This window comes from Eleutherodactylus coqui, chromosome 2, assembly GCF_035609145.1.
Source record: "Eleutherodactylus coqui strain aEleCoq1 chromosome 2, aEleCoq1.hap1, whole genome shotgun sequence".
NCBI lineage: Eukaryota > Metazoa > Chordata > Amphibia > Anura > Eleutherodactylidae > Eleutherodactylus > Eleutherodactylus coqui.
In genome coordinates this window covers 160,211,417-160,230,734 of record NC_089838.1, presented here as the reverse complement: position 1 = coordinate 160,230,734, position 19,318 = coordinate 160,211,417, and the positions used below count along the sequence as shown (strand labels likewise).

Genomic DNA, 19,318 nt, shown 5'->3' with positions numbered 1-19,318 from the left:
CATAATAATGCTATTCTCCAATTCTCCCAACTCCAGGGTAAATATAAAGTTCCCCCATCTGATTTTTACACATTTATGCAGATCACAAGTTTTTTAAAATCTAATCCTCAAACTCATATACCATTGCCTTCAGCTCTTGGTGATGTCTTTCAAACTGCTACTGTTCCTCATAAAAAAGGGATCAGACCTCTATATCGTTTATTGGAAGGTGACCTACAATTCAAAAACATGGCTCAGTTCCTCAACTGCCTCTTTGGAGCGGTTTCTTTTCAAGTTTGGAGAGCAGCACTTACATGGGCCCACAAATCTACATCTTGCGTATCACATTGGGAGCAATATCAGAAGTTACCATTGTGATGGTACTATTCTCCATTAAGACAGTCCCATATCTATAGCTCAGCCTTTATATTGTTGGAGAAACTGCAAGATGATAGGTTGCCATCTTCACATATTCTGGAGCTCTTCCCTTTTTTCTAAGTTATGGGTTTCAGTATTTTCATTGATCTCAAGAATAAGCACTAAATACAAAACAAGACCCAGGTTTAGCACTTCCTTCATTAGGCGTTGAAAATTTCCATTAGCACATAGGGCAGTAATTTGTCACATACTTCATGCCACACACCTTATGATGTGCGAGGAACTGTAAATCACCCACTATTACTTCAATAGATGATCTCATCCCAATTGTTTCTATCAATGGTTCATAGGAGAGGATGATTGCAAGCCAGAAGGGAAAAACAAAAGAGTTCCAAAGTAATTGGAACGTTATCCTCCCAAACACTGGTAACTCCCTCAAATTATTGTCATAGGCCTGACCTTTTCTCAAGAACACTGTCAAACTTGTTAGATGCACACTTATAATCTCAAGGAATCTTACACCTGATAGCGCACACTTCACACACATTACACATGATCTAAGTTATCTAAGTTGGACCACTACCACAGTCTGCCAGGTTATCCAACTTAAAGGAGTTGTCCCGCACCGAAACAGGTTTTTTTTTTTTCAATAGGCCCCCCGTTCGGCGCGAGACAAACCCAATGCATGTGTTAAAAAAAAAAAAGTTTAGTACTTACCCGAATCCCCGCGCTGCGGCGACTTCTTCCTTACCTTAGCAAGATGGCCGCCGGGATCTTCACCCACGATGCACCGCGGGTCTTCTCCCATGGTGCACCGTGGGCTCTGTGCGGTCCATTGCCGATTCCAGCCTCCTGATTGGCTGGAATCGGCACACGTGACGGGGCGGGGCTACGAGGACCAGCTCTCCGGCACGAGCGGCCCCATTCACCAGGGAGAAGACCGGACTGCGCAAGCGCGTCTAATCGGGCGATTAGACGCTGAAATTAGACGGCACCATGGAGACGAGGACGCTAGCAACGGAACAGGTAAGTGAATAACTTCTGTATGGCTCATAATTAATGCACGATGTACATTACAAAGTGCATTAATATGGCCATACAGAAGTGTATAACCCCACTTGCTTTCGCGGGACAACCCCTTTAACCTGCTTTCCTCCTTCCTGTTGTTTTTTTTTCTATTAACACATTATCTAACCGTTGATGATGATGTTTACGCTTTCGCTGTTGGCAATTTGTAACTGAGCATATCTCAAGCAGATTTGCTGCTATAGCGTTCTGTCTCTATTGCACATGCTTTGCTAAATGTGTCGGCCATGTTGTTTATGAAATTCAATAAAAATAAATGGAGCAAAAATAATTCTTCTGGCCTGACAACCACTCTTCTTAGACGATATGTGATTTTATTTTTTACATGAAGTGCTGTGAACCAAAACGATGGAAAGCATTTGATGGAAAAACTACTGAAATGGATACCCAGTTTACGATACGGGCCAGGGAACTACGTGACATCTACAATAGTGTTAACACCAAGTACTTCAATCGTGATGAGAGGCTTGATGCACTTTTGACACTTAAACATACAGTTAAGGTAAGAGTTATTTATATATATAGATTATATGGACAAAAGTGTTTGGACAGTGCAGAAAAATCATCAAATATGCAAATACTGAGTTTGCCGAACGGCATGCTGGGAAGGGCATGGGTAAAATAAAAAGCTGCTCATTTTGTAATAACTATTCATTCTTTCGATTGAGCCCTTTTGGGACGAACTGGAGCGACGGGTATGACACCGCCACCCACGGCCATCCTCACAACAATCTCTTCTTACAGCCTTGCATGAGGAATGACGAGCTATTCCTGGCCAGACTTACAGAGAACTTGTGGAAAGTATGCCTCGATGTGCTGCCGCTGTAATACAAGCAGAAAGAGGAGAGCCGACACGTTACTAAATAGAATAATAAGACTAGTGCCTCCTCTGTAATCCCTCAAAGCTACAGTGCACCCTCTGTGGTCCCTCAAAGTTATAGTTGCCCTCCAGGGGTGTCCCAGAGTGATAGTGTTCCCTCTGCAGTCCCCCATCTCCCAAACTCCGGCCAGCAGAAGATCTTTATAACTCATATTACAGCTGGACACCTCTTTGTTTTATGCAGAGCCCATTTCCTCCAACCCCCCCACCACACACACACACATCCGGAGGAGCAGGAGACATAGATTAGCAGTGTCCGGCTGGAATATGAGTTAAAGGGACAAGTCATCGGGAGAGGAAGTTCAGCCCCGGGCTCCCCTGCCTCAAGATTCCATAGCAGCTGTGTAGTCTGCCACCTTTAGTAACATGCCATTGTCTGATCTCCTTTATTTAATTATTCCATTTGTAGATGTTATCCATATCTAAAGAATACTTTATGAAGTGGAAGAAGAGTATGGGGAATCATCAGTAGCTCATAATCCCCCTACTGACACAATGAGTTGCGCTGAGCAGCTTGTGAATTGAATAGTACAGCCGCCGTTTAAAGTGAATGGCAGCGGCCACACCAGCAGATTACCGTAGCGCGGCGTAAAGGCGCTGAGCAGTCTGCTGCTGCATCTCTAGTGTTAAATGGTAATTGTACAAGTATTGCTCATGCAGTAAAAGTTAGTATTTTCTCTGATCTATTGATTTTCTAGATTCCATGTTTTCCTTAATCCTAAGAGTTCTAGCCCCCTTTCCTACTGGTGGTATATATAATGAATTCTTATTTAATATTGTTTATATTTTCAGGAACATGACTGCAAACTAACCCAAGAGATTGTAGAACTCATTGATAGGGAAGCTGATCTCTTAATGCGGGGAGTACAAAACAGCAATCTAGAAGGACTTCGTAAGAGAATATCTACACTTTTTCTACAGTACATAAAAATTCCCACTTTTAACCCCGAAATTGCCAGGTTGCTCAAGGTAAATTTTATAAAAGATTTTTTCTATTAGAGATTAGCTGACTATTATCTGGATGTTAATTTATACTTCTAAGCATATTTTAATATGTTAATGAAAAAGCAAGATAATGCATTTTTTTAAAAACCCCATTCATATGGATTGTACTGATTTTTAGTGAGAGATGTACAATAGGATGTTGCTTGCATATGGCCTGCTCTATTTCTCCTGTCTATTCTGGTTAACATACAGAATGAGCTCGTTTAGTCCCCCTACCCTCTAAGATCAAAGTGCTGTGGGTGCAGTAGTATCCGCTAGCTTACTGTTTATTAAGAGTATGTAATGGATGCCTTCATTTAAGAATGTCTGTATGTAAATAAATTCTATTAAGGCCGGCCGCATACAGAAGGGCTGCGGATTGGACGGCTTCAATTGACTTCAGTGGAAGCCGTCTGCAAGGAATCCGCGCAAAAATAGAATATACTGCAATTTTCCTCAGCAATCAGAAAATCACAATTGATTTCCGCTTATGTAGAGGAAAAAGTGTTTTTCAATAGCATGCTATGGGCGATATTTGCTGCGGAAGCCAGAGGCGGACACCCGCTCCGGATTCCACAATACAAAACTGGAGGTTCATCTTTGGTGTAGCTGCATTAATGCAGGGAAACAAATTCTATACAATATCATGACATGTTAGCAAAACAGTTGATAGGCTGCAATTCACAATACAACCACTGGGTGTCCACACATAACTACATACAGTTGCAATAAAAAGTAAGTGAACCCTTTCGAATTCTGCATTATTTGCTTATAAAATATGGTCTGATTGTTACATATGTTACAGTTATGGTGAAATACAATGTAACTAATAACACACAAACAGTAGTACTGTTAATGTCTCTTGATTACATTGAGTAAACATCCAAAATGCAGAGCCAAAATGGAACTGAACCTTTCCAAAGCGGATTGGCTTTTCTCTCTGCACTGTTGATGTTCACTCCAATTGCTCAGTAAAAGACATGAACGGTACAACTGTTTGTTGTTAGTTTAGATTGTTTTTGTGTGGTGCAGTGGTTCCCAAACTTTTTCAGCCATGGAGGCCTTTTTGAAGCAAAAGTTTCTCATGGAGCCCTAAGGTGTGGTCAGGGGAGAGGTTAGAGGTGTGGCTTATCACAACATATGATTGTTACCTCCATCGTTATAAAAAGGACAAGGCTGTTTAAAAATAGAACCAGGGAGCGCTGGATGGGTTGTTGATATACATTATATTTAAAATTAGCATGCTGCGGAATTACCATATTTTTCGCTCTATAGGACTCCTTTTTCTTCTCCCCAAAGTGGGGGGGAAAGTCAGTGCTTCTTATAGAGCGAATGTACCGAAATTCAAAGTTTCCAGCGTGATGGCGAGTTTAATTCGCGATCGTGCAAACTAAATCGCGGTCACGCAATCGAGCGAATTAACGTGCACTCATTTACTCTTACTGCTGATTGGTGGTGAGCGCTGGTGGGAAATGCTGCTGCTACCCCACCTCCACCAATCGGATTCTTCCATTCCTCAGCCCGTACACGAGTGTCGCTGTCACAGAGCTCTGCTGCTCCTTCTGCTCCGTTGCCTGGTACTATTCCCTCCACTGTCCTTGGGTGACTTCAAAATATTTTTTCCCTATTTTCTGCCTCTAAAACGTGGGTGCATCTTATCGTCTGGTGCATCTTATAGAGCGAAAAATACGGTAAATCCTGCACCAGATGTCTATATCCGCACGAGTTTTGTGCAGATTTTTTTACACAGCGTGTGGATGAGATTTTCAGAATCTCATCTACTTTACTGATACAGCTATTGTAAATTCCACTGCAAATCCACCCTGTGTAGTAATACTGACCCCCTATATTGTTGGCCCCAGTAGTTATAGCGTCCCCTATATTGGAGGCCCCAGTAGTAATAGTGTCCCTTATATTGGCCCCACTAGTAATAGCCTTCCCTATATTGATGGCCCCAGTAGTAATAGTAACCCCTATATCAGTGGCCCGAGTAGTAATGGCTTCCCCTATATTGGTGGCCCCAGTAGTATTAGCGTCCCCTATATTGGCCCTAGTAGTAATAGGTTCCCCTATTATGGACCTAGTAGTAACAAGGTCCCTCATTGCTGCCCCAGTAGTATTGGGGTCCCCCATTGCCGCCCCAGTGGTAATAGCATCCCCTATATTGGCCCCAGTAGTAATAGCGTCCCCTATATTGGCCCCAGTAGTAATAGTATACTCTATTGAGGCCCCAGTAGTAATAGGCTCCCCCATTGCGGACCTAGCAGTGATAGGGTCCCTCATTGGCACTATGCTCTTCAGAGACGTTTAGCATTGCGGATTACAATAGGGATGATTGTGACAGCTGAAGGCCCCCTTGGGGTATGGGGCCCGGGGCGATTGCCCCAATCGTCCCTTTTATAATCTGCCATTGGTCCCTACTCTACTCACCGCTGTAGCGGTTTCTGGATAGTCTATACCGAGCAAATCAGCAGGCAGGACCTATGTTCAGCATAGCAACGTGGATCACATGACCGGAGCCAGCTCATGTTATCCGCGTTGCTATGCAGACCGCAGGTCTTACATGCTCATTTCCTTGGCACAGACTATCGAGACACCGCTACAGCGGTGAGTAGAGCGGGGACCTAGACCCTCCATCGGAGCCCGTGAGAAGCTTTATCTAAGGCACACTTTGGGAAACCCCGGTCTAGTGCCTTAGATAACAATCAGACCACATTTTATTTATTAAGCACACCAGAAATACAGGTAATTCCAAAGGGTTTACCCCCTTTTTTGCCACTGTATAGAATAGACATCTCGTGACAGAGTATTATGAAATCATGTTGTTTTAAAAAGCTGGTCATCGCGTGACATACATATGTGGACATGTCCAGCCAGTATCTGCTTTCAAAATTCTGCTGATTGCTCTAGGACATAATAGTTTAAGGCTTATTTAGACGGGATAAATGTTGGGCAAACGATGCCCGACACTCATCCCAACACATACTATCTCCCGTGCATCTGCTAGTATCACTGGCTCTCAGTGGGGAGACTGCAGGACATTTCTCTCCTTGCTCTTCCCTGCCCCTCTCCATTGGCCTAACATAGCGGCCGTTGAGTACTGAATGACCGCTATTTACATTGAACGATGAGTGAGCAGCTCATCGTCCATCGTTTATGCAGCATGGACGATCAGCTGATCGCTCAGTGTAAATAGCAGCCTTCAGTATTAAACAGCCACTATGTAAAATCGATAGAGAGAGGAGAGAAATCTCCTGCTGCCACCCCGCCCCCCTGCTTGCCCGCTCTGTGAGGGAGCCAGCAATACTAGCACGGGAGCGAGGACACACAGAGACGAGTGTTGGGCATCGTTTGCCCGACATTCGTCCCGTTTAAATGAACCCTTAGGTTCACTTCATTGGCAAACCAGTGACCTAACTGCAGAATTCTAAGTGTGGAACCATCATATGAGCCCCTACAATACCACGCTCTGTGATAGCAGAAAACCAGCAAATGCTTTTTAGTAGAAGGTTTGGAAATACCTAAACATGATAAATATTCCAGCATGACATACTGAAAAAATGTAAATCTATGCAAGACTGAATATCAAAATACAGTAAAGACAAGTAATACATGCTGTCACCAATGTTATTATAGTATGTAGGGTAAGCCACTGGGGAGTATGTATAAAAAATGTCTGTGTTGGGTCATGTCATAGTTTAGTCTTGGCATATACAGTTTAATATGGCATATACAGTGATCCCTCGCCTGTCACATGGGTTACATTGCAGAGACCCCCGCGATACGTGAAAATCTGCAAAGTAGCGGCATTATATTTACACAATTGAATCTGTCGGGTGAATTGCCAAACAATCGCAAAAGTGAACAAACAGACCAATGCTACGATACAGAACGCATTCCATTGGCCAATAGTGTGCCGAGCACAATCTCACATTTGCAAGCACTAGTGACGTATTTTATTTCCTGTATGTAGCACAAAATTTCATGACATAGCAAAAAACTCAGCGAAAACAGAATTATATATGGTCTATCTAAAATCCACAATGCACTGAAGCCGCAATCATTGAACCGCGATATAGCGAGGGATCACTTACGACATAGGCATAACAGCAAAGTGAGACTTTTAGATTTTTTGGATACATCCATGAGTCGCTTTTTAAGATGGATACACTGTTCTGTGACTCTTATCAACGATTCTGAGAAGTGTTCAAGCCCCCATAAGCGTCAAGCAAATGTGTGACAATTCCTAATCGTGAGACATCTTTGTTTATATGTCAGATTTTGTAACATTTCCTAGTTAGAAGTGTCATCCCGTTTACAAGCAATACAATAAATAAGTTGTAATTGACATGGAGAAGATTTAAGAAACTATCTGAAAAAAAAGTGGCTTTGTTGCTCCTAGCAACCAATCACAGTGCAGCTTTCATTCTTCAGAAGCACTATAGAAAATGAACCTGCGCTGTAGTTGGTTGCTAGAATTGATCTATCGTAAAGTGCTATATGCAGAGTAATTACACGTATATACTTTTTACAGGTTCCTCAGGACTATGCAGTCTTCCGTAAAAATATATATTTCTGTCCCAGTTGTAAAAGCTATCTTCCCTCAACTGAGTTTTCTCTGTCTGCCAATGCACGCAGTATTGGGCGGTGCAGAAAATGTTCAAAACTAGACAATGAAGCTCGGCAAAGAGAAGAGTTTACAAAGTACAAAATATTACTGAAGCAGCTGAAAAAATCAGAAACAGATTATGAAGATGACGCCAAAATTGCATTCTTATTGCAGGTAACTCTTTCTGTCAAGATTGGATTGGATTAGTTTAGATTTTACAGTTTTAATGTCTTGTAGTTTCCAAATTTTGCTTAAAGGGGTTGTCCGCTCTCTACTGTTTTTTCTCAGTTTTTATTTCTTTAGTTATAGAATAGGAAATCATACAATTTTCTAATATACAAGTATTAAAACTACTGCTCACATCTCTTTCTTCTACCAGTGCAGTGGCTCCTATTTGCACAGTAGAATGGTATAGTCCATGAACAGGTCTGTCCATAGTAATGGCTGTCAGACATGTGACCCACCAAACATGTGGGTCATTCTCCACAGGCACTGCTGCTGCAGGTAGTGATGCTGAGTGAGTTCTGCTCCTCACCTATCTACTATACACCTACCGGATCAGTGTGAGCTGAACACCAGGGGTCACATGACTGCTGCCATTACTATGGTCAGACCTGTCCACGGGCTAAACCATTCTACTGTGCAGATAGGGGCCACAGCACTGGTAAAAGAAAAGAATGTGAGCAGAATTTTAAAAGCATGCAAATAAGAAAATTGTTTGATTTCCTATTCTGTAAATAAATAAATCAAAATGGTAAAAAACAGTAGAAAGCGGACAACCCCTTTAAAGCAGAGAAAAGAACGAGTTTCCTGACAGAGCTTGTATGAAGACTTCTCATTGCTTGTCTGTTTACATTTCCCAAGTCAGTCATTTCCCAGCTACCACCACCTGTTTATTGATGCAGCATGTTCTTTCCCTACTTTAATTTCTATTGCATGAGATTGTTTTCAAATATTGTAAGCAGTAACGTTACACATTTCATCTTTATAGTGTAAACACTGCGAAACAATTAGCTAAGGAGCCGTTTCTAAAGCAGAAAGGACTGCATGACTAAGTTTGCCAATTTGTCTTCGGTTTACATAAATGTAAAGAAAAACAGAATAAGGAATCGAATTATTGAAAAGAATTTCTAATTTTAAAAAATCATACATTTTTCATAAGTTTTAACATCGGATGGCTGATGAAGAAAACATAATCATTACCATACTCCACATCATCCTGGAGCATAATACATAGTTTGTTTTTCCTCTAAGGCATTGCCCCATCTCTGACAACACATTTTAGTATGTGGCACCTAGGGTAAACAGTTGATCGCCTTGAGTCCCCCCCCCCCCTGCCCCACCCCCACCACCCCCAGCAAACTGCTGATTTTGCCAGAGAAGCTGCAGCCAGTCAGACAGGAAATATAGTGCAACAGGGTGGCCAGCCAGCTGTCCAGTATTGCAAGGATGGCTCAAAGTTCCCCCAAGCGGAAAACCAGGCTCAATGGTAATCATATTTCCTAAGAGCACATAAACAGATGTTGTATTCTTGGCATAACCCCTAACCCTTTCCAATCCACTGTCTGACATCTTAAGACAGTGATGGGCAACCTTGTGAGCTTGGTGTGTTAGCTACCTGCTTCGCCGGCCGGAAGTGAGGTCAGCGGCCTAACCGGAAATCCCAGAACTAGACGCTCTGTGCCGATGTTCTGTTGTTTAGGCCTACAGACCTCGGGCACAGAGTATCTACAGCAATGTTTTATCCTCGACTACTGCACCTGGCCGTGCAGGAGCCGAGGATGAAACATCCTTCTCAGTTCTCGGCATGCAGCCCCATCCTTCTCCGTATGCGGCCGCGTGTCAGCGAAAACGGCTACGCGTGTCATAGGTTCGCCATCACGGTTTTAAGACATTATGATTTAAGGCTATACAGCTCCGATGTTGGAAGATGTCCGTTGAGGTTCTCTTACTGTATATTGCCAGCCTCCCTGCTGTTGGAGCCTATCCAACGTGTCACCTCATGCAGTACTGGCTTTAGCAAGTAGATAGTGCTGTTATAACGGCAGAAAAAGAGTAAGCCCCCTAGGAAAACCAGGATACAAATTGGATTGGAAAGGTTAAAGTTTTAACACACATTTTTCATCTAGAAGTAGTTTTGACCTTTACAAGATCCAGGGGTTATGGCTGTATGCTGTTACTAATAGGCCTATGATCTTAGGGATACATTTTCTGCTTATTCTTTCTGACGTTGTAGGTTACAATATTCTCTCTCTAAGTGTTACTGTAGGCTTCCTGAAACGGAGACACTGTAAATTGACACCACAACACTCCGGCATGAACTAGGCATAGCTGGACGGTATCTGTTGTGTCATGAGCTAGCTGAGCTGGTTCCTCACCATCACATTATAAAAGGATTTGATAGAATGTCTTTAGACATTCCTCTCCATACCCATACATTTTCAGAAAATCCAATATAAAATCGTAAAGTGTTTTTAAAGATCCAGATATAGGATGTGCCAAACTTAAGTTTTGGGTTAGCTGTCATTTCGGACATATTGACCTACAATGATCTGTTGTATGCCTTGGCAGTACAAGATATTTTGTCTAAGGGTTATAGCTGGGCCTTATAACCACCACATTGGTTTTTATAGCTTGAAAATTTAACTTTTAGTCATTTAATCAAACTTAACATTTTTTATTGCAGCAAGAAGATCTCCAGTATCTTGTTGAGAATATTTGGGGCTCTAATTCTGCGTTAAGTGCTTGTGATGACCTGTATGAACTAGTCATGGTGAGATGGGACAAATACTACGAGTGGTCTCCATGGAATTGTATTCTCTTAACAAAAGAGGAGGCAGCAGCTCATTTGAAACTTGCTAATGCTGATCAGGTAATTAAATCATGGGTCTGTCTACATTTCACAGTTAATCTTTTTTTTTACATGGTTCATTTTGCTCTTGTAGACGAGTGCTGATCAACCAAATCAGAACCTAATTACCAAGCGTATATTTAGGCCAGTTCATATTCTGTTAAGGGGCAAACAATTCTTAATACGATTTTCCATCCCCATACAGCTGTCATTGGTCAGCTATATATGTATTCTCATTTTGTCTTTCTGTATTCCCCCTGTCTTCATAAGCGCTGCGGAATATGTTGACACTATACAAATAGAGATTATTATTATTATTACATGGGCATTTTTTTCCCCACATAAACAAACAGTCAGCCGCAGTTGTATGCCCTGATGACCGGCAGAAGAATGTTTGGCCGAACATTCTTGGCCAAATATCAGGTCGTATAAAAGGCAATTGCTTTCTCACATAACATTTTGATGCAGGTTTTGAATCCAATATGTAAAGTGCATTTTAAGGGAAGGGAATTACATTGGAATATTGGCTTCAAAAATTGACATGTGAGAGAGCACCCTTAGGCCGCCTGCCCATGGCACGTACTGATTCCGCGTGGGGAATCCCGCACGGAATCTGCCGATGCCTACTGCCGGCAACTCTGCTTACCTGTCAATTCTTCTTCTGTACTATGGATGCACCACCGTTGCACATGCGCAGTACAGATTTCCCCCGAGCCGTCACTAGGCGATGACGCAGATCCCACAACCATTTTACAATGCTCATTGCCTAAGGGCCGCGGGACAAATGGCTTCCATTGATTTTAATGGAAGCCGTCCGTTCGTAGCCCGCTCTAAAATGGAGCATGCTGCAATTTTATTTTCGGCACATTGTCTCCGCAAATAAGATCTGCATGTGTGCATGGAGCAGAGGAATCTCCACGCACATCTAGCAGCGGATCGCCCACACTAGTGACAAGAAGGTAGATTTCTCCCAGACTCCTGTCATTCTGTGTAGCAGCCGGGAGAAGGCTCACCTTCTAGATAATTAATGGCCAGCTCCAGTGGGTGTGTGTTAAAAGAGCAGATGAATGGTGCAATCTCTCTCCTGGACACCCAGACATTGAAAGCTCTGGAAACTGTTTGGCCTCATATCCGGGTCAGATTCCGATTGCAAAATAAACGCAGTGGGGTGCGACCCGTGCCCTGGCATTGACCTACCTCTTTCCTGTCCAGGGTCATCTCTCTCCGCTCTGCGATGTGCCAGCTGGCATGCACAGAGCAGAGTCGGCGCGTCAGCGGTGACGTTTCTGTGCGAGCCTCTGTGAGGCCCGCACAGAAATAAGACATGCCGCGATTTTAATACCGCGCAAGGTTTCACGTGGTTAAATCACGGCTGTCAGCATAAGATTGCATAAACAAATGCAATTCTATGGCAACGTGCAATGGCGGAAATTCCATGCGGAATCTCGCCCTGGAATTTCCATCCGTGGGCATTCGGCCTAATACTGTGAAAACGTGTGTGAGTGCAGGACTAACCATTGGTCTTGTGTTGCATATGTGCTGAGACTGAGAGGGAGTTGCCCACCAGTTGGCAGTTAGGACCATTATATGTAAAGTTTGAGCTGGCCAGGCAAATTGTTTTTGTATTATTACCTGAACTGGCCATACAGCTGCACCTCAAGTTAAAGAAAATAAACGTCATCTGGGGTTTGGAATGTCCAGGAGGCTTGCATTGAAGGTGTGACTTGTGGTACGTATCCCCAGAGATGCATAGCTAATTCCCTCACTATAGATATGGACATATACACTTATTGTCATAAAAAATCAAGCACGAAGGAGTTGTCGTAATGGAATGAAACTTTCTCTGTGTGATTGTAACGTTGATATAAGTAAGTTATTACAATATCAGAGCCAAAGGATAATTTAGTACGGTAAACACTTGAAGGGAGGTTCTAGTACCCTGTTTGGCCGCCTCTAGCTTGAATGTAAGGTGTGGTACGGACAGCATGGAGGCATATAGGTTCCGTATGGTATCCTACGATATATCACTCCACATTTGCTGTCATTGAAACCTCTAGATCATGCAAGTATGTAGGCTATTGAGATTTGTATCTCAGATGGTTACGTACAGAAGTGTGGAAGGCATCTCTGTTACCCCCTTGCTATGTGTGGCTGAGCATGATCCTGCTGGAAAATACCCCTTGAAGCCCTGTCATAAAAGTCAACACATGTGGCTGCAGGATGTACCTTACATAGTCAATCACTAGGGGTGATTGATTATCATATATGATGGCCTCCCAGACCATCATACCAGCAGTGGGGGCAGTGTACCCCTCCACAACAAAGGATAGATATGCTTCAGAGATGAACACAGCCACTGTCAGTGCCTAAACTAAATCTGCATTCATCGCTGAAGGCAGCATGGTTCCACTTCATAGCAATCCAATTTCATCATTCATGACACCACTGCAAATGGAGGCGACGATGGATGTCAAAAGCAGTACAGTAAATGGCCACCGTAAAACCAGAGGTCCTTCAGCCAAGTACCTGGAAATGGTTCCTACAGACACCGAGAATAAAGGCACTGTAGGGCTAATTAGCGCAACCTCTCCTTGTATGTTATCCCAGCACAGCGTTGCTGCACTTCACTGCACATCAGATGGCTGGAGTGCTGTCATGCAGGGTACGTGGTGCTAACCTACTGCTGCAGCTTCAAAAGGGGAAATAGTTCTAGAAAGATCTAGAGTTGAATTGGTTTGACTCTTCTCTCACTCCTCCTTATCAGCAAGGAAGGCACCATCGTCATACAGCCAGTGAGGTGTAGGCCAAAAAACCTCAACCACTCTGTGAGACTGTAACTTCACTCTTAAAGGGAACCTGTCATGTCCTTTATGCTGCTCTCACTGAAGGCGGCATATACTAGTGACAGGCGTGCTGATTTCAGCTGTCTGTCACTTATGGGGTAATTTGCAGTGGTTTTTAAGAATTTACAGCTTGTTTTTGCAGCTCCTTGGAAGAGATGAGTCTAGATTATTCATGAGGTGCTGCCGCCCTCACCCTTCTCTGATTGACAGGTTTATAGCTGTTACACTGCATACTGTAAAAACTGCCAGTCACGGAGGGTGGGCGGGACTAGGAACTTGCGATTTAAAGCAAGTATGGAAATAGCAGAATGTACTGTAAGCAAGTAGCAGAGTCACAGTGATTTAGCTACTGGTCGGCTTCCCCCAAACTATTGTGATGCGTTTGTTTATTGTACAGATGCAACAATGGCGTAAAAACATTTTTGAATGGGACACAGAAGCTTATAACATTAAGAGCATTGCATACGGTAGATGTGACAGGTGATTGCTAAAAATGATTGTCAGTCCAAACCGATTCAGTCAGAGCAAAAGCCTCATAAGTTTATTTTACTATAGTGGTACACCATTGTGAGTAAAGAAAATCCAAGTGTTGACGTGAGAAGATACGTAGTCAGCCAGATTCATGTATGTGTTATGTAAACTGGTTACCGTTTCATAAGTCATATGGCTCAGTAGCCTTTACATTGTTACATTATAGATTTCCGCCAACAGATGGCATTGCAAAATCAGCTATTGTGGGCTTTAATTATTAATCCAGTAAGAATGTGTTGCAGATTTCTGAGAAACTGCAAGTTATTTGCTTCATTCACAGGAAGCGTGTACTTTGCTACCTCAAAGTGATAGTCACTAAGTGGCAGTGAAAAACCTTAACACTTAAAATAACAACCGGAACATTTTTCCATTTTGTAAAACCTGACTAATGCGTACGCTAATCAGTTTACCAAGGGAATCTTACATATACCGTATCTGTTTAGCAGTTTGGATTTTCCATTCTCTGTCAGAAGAAAACGTCTGACATTTGAGCGCTATGAAACATTTACCCAACCACAAACTAAAAAGGCTGCATATGCAGAAAGCCATTGTTAACTCCACTTAGTGAAGATTTGTATCCTAAACCTATAAATCTCTGCAAAGATGACCAAAAATTGGTAATTCTGTTTGTCATACTCACAAAGATATTTGTATTTTTCTCTTTTGTTGTGGCTGACATACTAGAAAAAGTGACAAGTCAGATTTAACCCCTTAGGGTGCGTTCAGACGAGCGTGTTTTGGTGAGTGCACACGCACGCACAAAAACACGCTTGTATTTACAACACTGCATTCCCTATGGTGTGTGCACATGTCCGTACTTTGCAGGTGCGTGCCTGCAAAGATAGGACATGCGTGCACCATAGGGAATGCACGCATTGTTTTCAATGGATCCGCGGCTGCTGCCGGCGGCTCCATTGAAAACAATGACCTGCTGGCTCCCTGCCTTCCTTTTCAGGGAAGGACTATACATATAAGCCCTTCCCTGAAAAAGAAAGGTTTTAGTGTAAAAAACAAAAATGCTGGCATTCTATTCAATAGAGCCGCTTCTGCTGCCGGCAGCTCCATTGAAGACAATGGTCTGTGGCACACCTGAATTGTTTTTCAGGCAAGGGCTTTACATATAAGCCCTTCCCTGGAAATCAATTAAAAGTGATTTAAAAAACAAAAAAAATAGATACTCACCTCCCTTCAGCTGACTGGGCACAGCCACGTGTTCTCCTGCTGTCCCCTGCACTGTGGTGCTGATCTAGTGCTCAGCCAATCACAGGCAACTCTCCCCGAATGAATGATAGGTGAGAGTTGCCTGTGATTGGCTGACCTCAGCCAATTACATACAACTCTTTCAGCAGGCGGGGATTTTAAATCCCCGCCTGCTGATAGATCAGCAGTTCAGCACCATACTACTGGTCCTTGCCAAAACTGCCTTTCTGTGCTCAGAGGCTACTGCATGGGAGGCATGTGGAGGAAGTGGAAGAGGGAGCATGACAAGGCTGCCTCTTTGCCCTCTGGGCCAGGTGGGCTCCCCAACGCAAGGTGGTGGGAATTTATGTGCCTGTTCATATATGTTATGTTGAGTTTGTTTACGTTCTTGCTACATTTATGCGCCTACTGCAGATCTTACAGATGAACACTGTTTTGTCTTTAATTTTTTCCTACATAGTATTTCAGGCATGTACAGGTATACAGGTACACTAGACTTTCTGTTTTACATCCGGCAAAGTCTTGTATCTTAAAATATACCCCAGTTACCACACTGGTAAAAGTGTTTGTTTTACTAACAAAAGGACACACCTTACATTTAGCACATGGGAAAGTCCCTCTCGAACTTTTATCATGCCAATAACCAGAACGTGTTGTATTTGTGTATTGGCTCCTAACTAGGCGATCATCCAATGAAAGTGCTGCCCATATGGTAATGTCATCAAGGCACCTTGGCTGCTGAATGGCTACACTCTAATGTCTGAACCAGGCATTTTGGGAAATTTGATTTTCACATGATTTTTGCCAAAAATCGGGTTGGACTTACCCAATCCTATTTAGCAAAAATCAGGGTGATTTTAACCACCTGGCCAGTCGTGTTGAGCAACATTAGCTGGGACCACTGCTGTGGGGTAGATTTTTATTGAGACTAGTACTGGGGGAAGGGCTGCTGTGGCTAGTATTGAAGGTTGGGTAACAATTACCATAGGAGGGAGGGCTACTGTGACTAGTACTGTATGGGGAGGAGGACTTGGTGACTACAGTAGGGGAGCAACTGTACTGACTGCAGGAGAAGGTAAGGGTGGCATGGTGACCTTTGACTACCATGTGGGTAGGACAATGCTATAATAACTATGTTGTAGGGAGGGGGCTACTGTGAATACTCTGAGATGGCAGGCGGCTATAAATATTGTAGGGGTGGCTCTGAATACTGTGAGGACTAGGGATACCATGACCATTATAGATGCAATGAGTACTGGAACTACTGGTGAAATGACTACTGTGTGGGGGAAAGGGCTTCTGTGAATACTGGGGAAATTGGGGAGACTGCCTATAATGACTCCTTGAAAATTGGGAAGACACTGCTCTGTCTACTGAAATAGTTGCTTTTGCAGCTGAATCCTAGACTTGGCTAAGATTTGTCCAGTTGGGATATGTTCATTCATTCTGTAAATGCTGCAGACCTTATGCATGGAAAATCCTCAGCATTTACAGTACAAGTTATATGGATGACATTTTAACAAATCTCATCCCGACAGTGAGGAATAAAACAGCGCAGAATCCGCATTAGAGTTAACATTGCAGATTTTTAATCCACAGAATGTCAATTTATGCTTCAGTTATTCAAATGATGAAGTGAAATCTGCAGCAAAATCTTCATGTATCATATGCGGATTTTGACGTGGACCTGGACCAAAATCTATGGTGGATTTTCCACTGCAGAAAATCCTGTATGTGTGAAAAGACCCATATAGTTGACTTGTTTTCTAATAAATGACCATTGTTCAGTAGAGACTCTTTTAAAGGGAACCTGTCACATCCAAATGCAGGTTGAAGGAGAGATTAGACACATTATAAAACTGTCACATTCCTGAGCTCAATGGACTGATTAAGTATTTATGTCTCAGATCAGTTTGTCTGATGTTTTAAGTTTTGAGTGCAAAACAGCCTCAAATCTCTTTGTGTGAACATTTGTCTTTCGATTAAGAGGGGTGTCCTCTCTGCATTTATATATTATATATATGCCCCATCCAAACCAGTTCCATTTTAGCCTGAGGAAGGATTGATAGAAGATCCGAAAGCTTGCTTTAACATCATGTATTTTTGTTAGCCATTAAAAGGTATCATATCTACCAGATTACTTGGCTTCTCTCACTGAGAACAATCACACCATCCAAATGCAAAAATGCAATCAAATTCAATGATTATTTTATAAATGGATAATTAATTAAAAGAATAAAGCTGGCAGGAAAATCATGTTGCCTGCCTATGTACCATTTACTGATTTCAAATGTACTTTTCATTTACACATTTAGATCTGCACTAATGACAATAACTATACAAAATAACAGGCTGCACATTCACGTTGTTGTTGAGATCCAATCTGTTTTACTCACATAATTGGGTTAATACAACTCTCTATATATGTTTCCAATTTTTATTTATTTTTATCTCTTCCTATCCAGGCTTATGGCATTGTTTTTATTCAGAAGATCAAGCACAAGCATACTCTTGCCAAGAACTATTTCTCGCAGATTTCTGAGATGGCACCATTTATTCATGGGGATAAATCGGATCAGATGGCTACAGTTAATGATCTGGTTATTAGTAAACCTATCGCAGACAGTTTCCAAGTCTAGATTATTTCCCCTGCTGAGTTCAGTGTGTTAATAAACTTCATATGATAACCTTATATTCCATCACCATTAACTGATTGTATTATGAAATGTTTTGCTAGACTAATTACTCTGTGAAATTCAGTAAAATGTATTTATCTAAACATGATTTGGATAATATGTTGCTTTCATCTTATTACAGAAAGAAATTGACTATTAATTGCAACAATTATTTTTTTTCTTCTTCCTTCTCAAAAAAGTAAGCACAGATGTAAACAAGCACGTACATCTCTGTGCTTGAGTATTATACTAGCTTAGTAGTGACAGGACTCATTGGCTGTAGCAACAGAGTCTGAAAAATGTTTAGTATCCAGCATCTAAAGAATAAGATAAAACTTGACGTTTATTGCATCATATTAAAAACCTCAGGCTGTGTACACACAGGTCCCTCAAACTTGCTGACGCGTTTCGGCAGAACATCTGCCTAAGGGCTCTTCCACACGGGCGTAGGCATTTTTACGTGCACCTGCTGGTGCTGTAAAAACACATGAACGGGCGCACAAATATAACGTTTGTGCGCCCGTTCAGACAGCACAGCCCTGGCACATATACGCCGAGGTCACAATGCCATTGGTTGTGGGAAGACAGCTTAGCTGTGTCCCCCTTCCCTCCCCATCACCGGCTCACCTCCTCTCTCCTCCCCTCTGGCAGTTTGCAATGGGAGGGGGCGGGACGGATATGCAGGTAAGCTCCTGCCCCCTCTCCGCCCCTTGTCCGCAGCCAGCAAAGGGGGGGGGGGGGTTGGGATGGAGTTTAGCTAAACGCTGCTAAACTCCCTCCCTTCTACGGCCGCTGTCATTGGCTCCCATAGGAGCCCATGCAGCGGCCGACGTATTTCGGATGGAAAGATAGTTCCAGGACTATCTTTCCATCCCAACATAAAAGCACCCAGAGCTATATTGGCCTGGCCAGGTGCTTTTATGCCACGGGAATATGGCCATGTGATCTGATGCATTGGAATCCAATGCATCAGATTGTAGCATTTATCATACGGCAGTGAAAACGGCAGCCGATATACGCGTGATAGTCATAGCATACTGAACAAATGCATATCTAGTCTATAAATAAGCACAGGAAATGACATCATTTATGTAAATGACTCTCACCAGGTGTCAGTTTATCCCTATATATATATATATATCAGTTGTAAAAGGAATAGAAAAATAGGGAAAAAACAAGCAAAACATTGTCCATTGCAAACCCCAGCATGCAATCAACCAAAAAAAAAATAGATAGATAGAAATTTTCGGAAACAAAATCAAGCAAAGCAAAGGCTTAACAGGAGAAGCCTTTTGGACTTCT

The 19,318-nt window shown here is 42.6% G+C and overlaps 1 protein-coding gene across 3 annotated transcripts in view; it reads left to right on the top strand.

The window, feature by feature from the left end:
- Positions 1-18,095, top strand: part of IQUB (IQ motif and ubiquitin domain containing) — a 39,967-nt gene extending 21,872 nt beyond the window's left edge. For all 3 annotated transcript variants that reach the window (XM_066591849.1, XM_066591850.1, XM_066591851.1), the window contains exons 10-14: positions 1,775-1,945; positions 3,116-3,292; positions 7,842-8,090; positions 10,603-10,788; positions 17,807-18,095. In XM_066591849.1, coding sequence (XP_066447946.1) covers positions 1,775-1,945; positions 3,116-3,292; positions 7,842-8,090; positions 10,603-10,788; positions 17,807-17,980 — 957 coding nt within the window. In that variant the 3' untranslated portion in view covers positions 17,981-18,095. The remainder of the gene's footprint in view (positions 1-1,774; positions 1,946-3,115; positions 3,293-7,841; positions 8,091-10,602; positions 10,789-17,806) is intronic.
- The last annotated feature ends 1,223 nt before the right edge of the window (positions 18,096-19,318 follow it).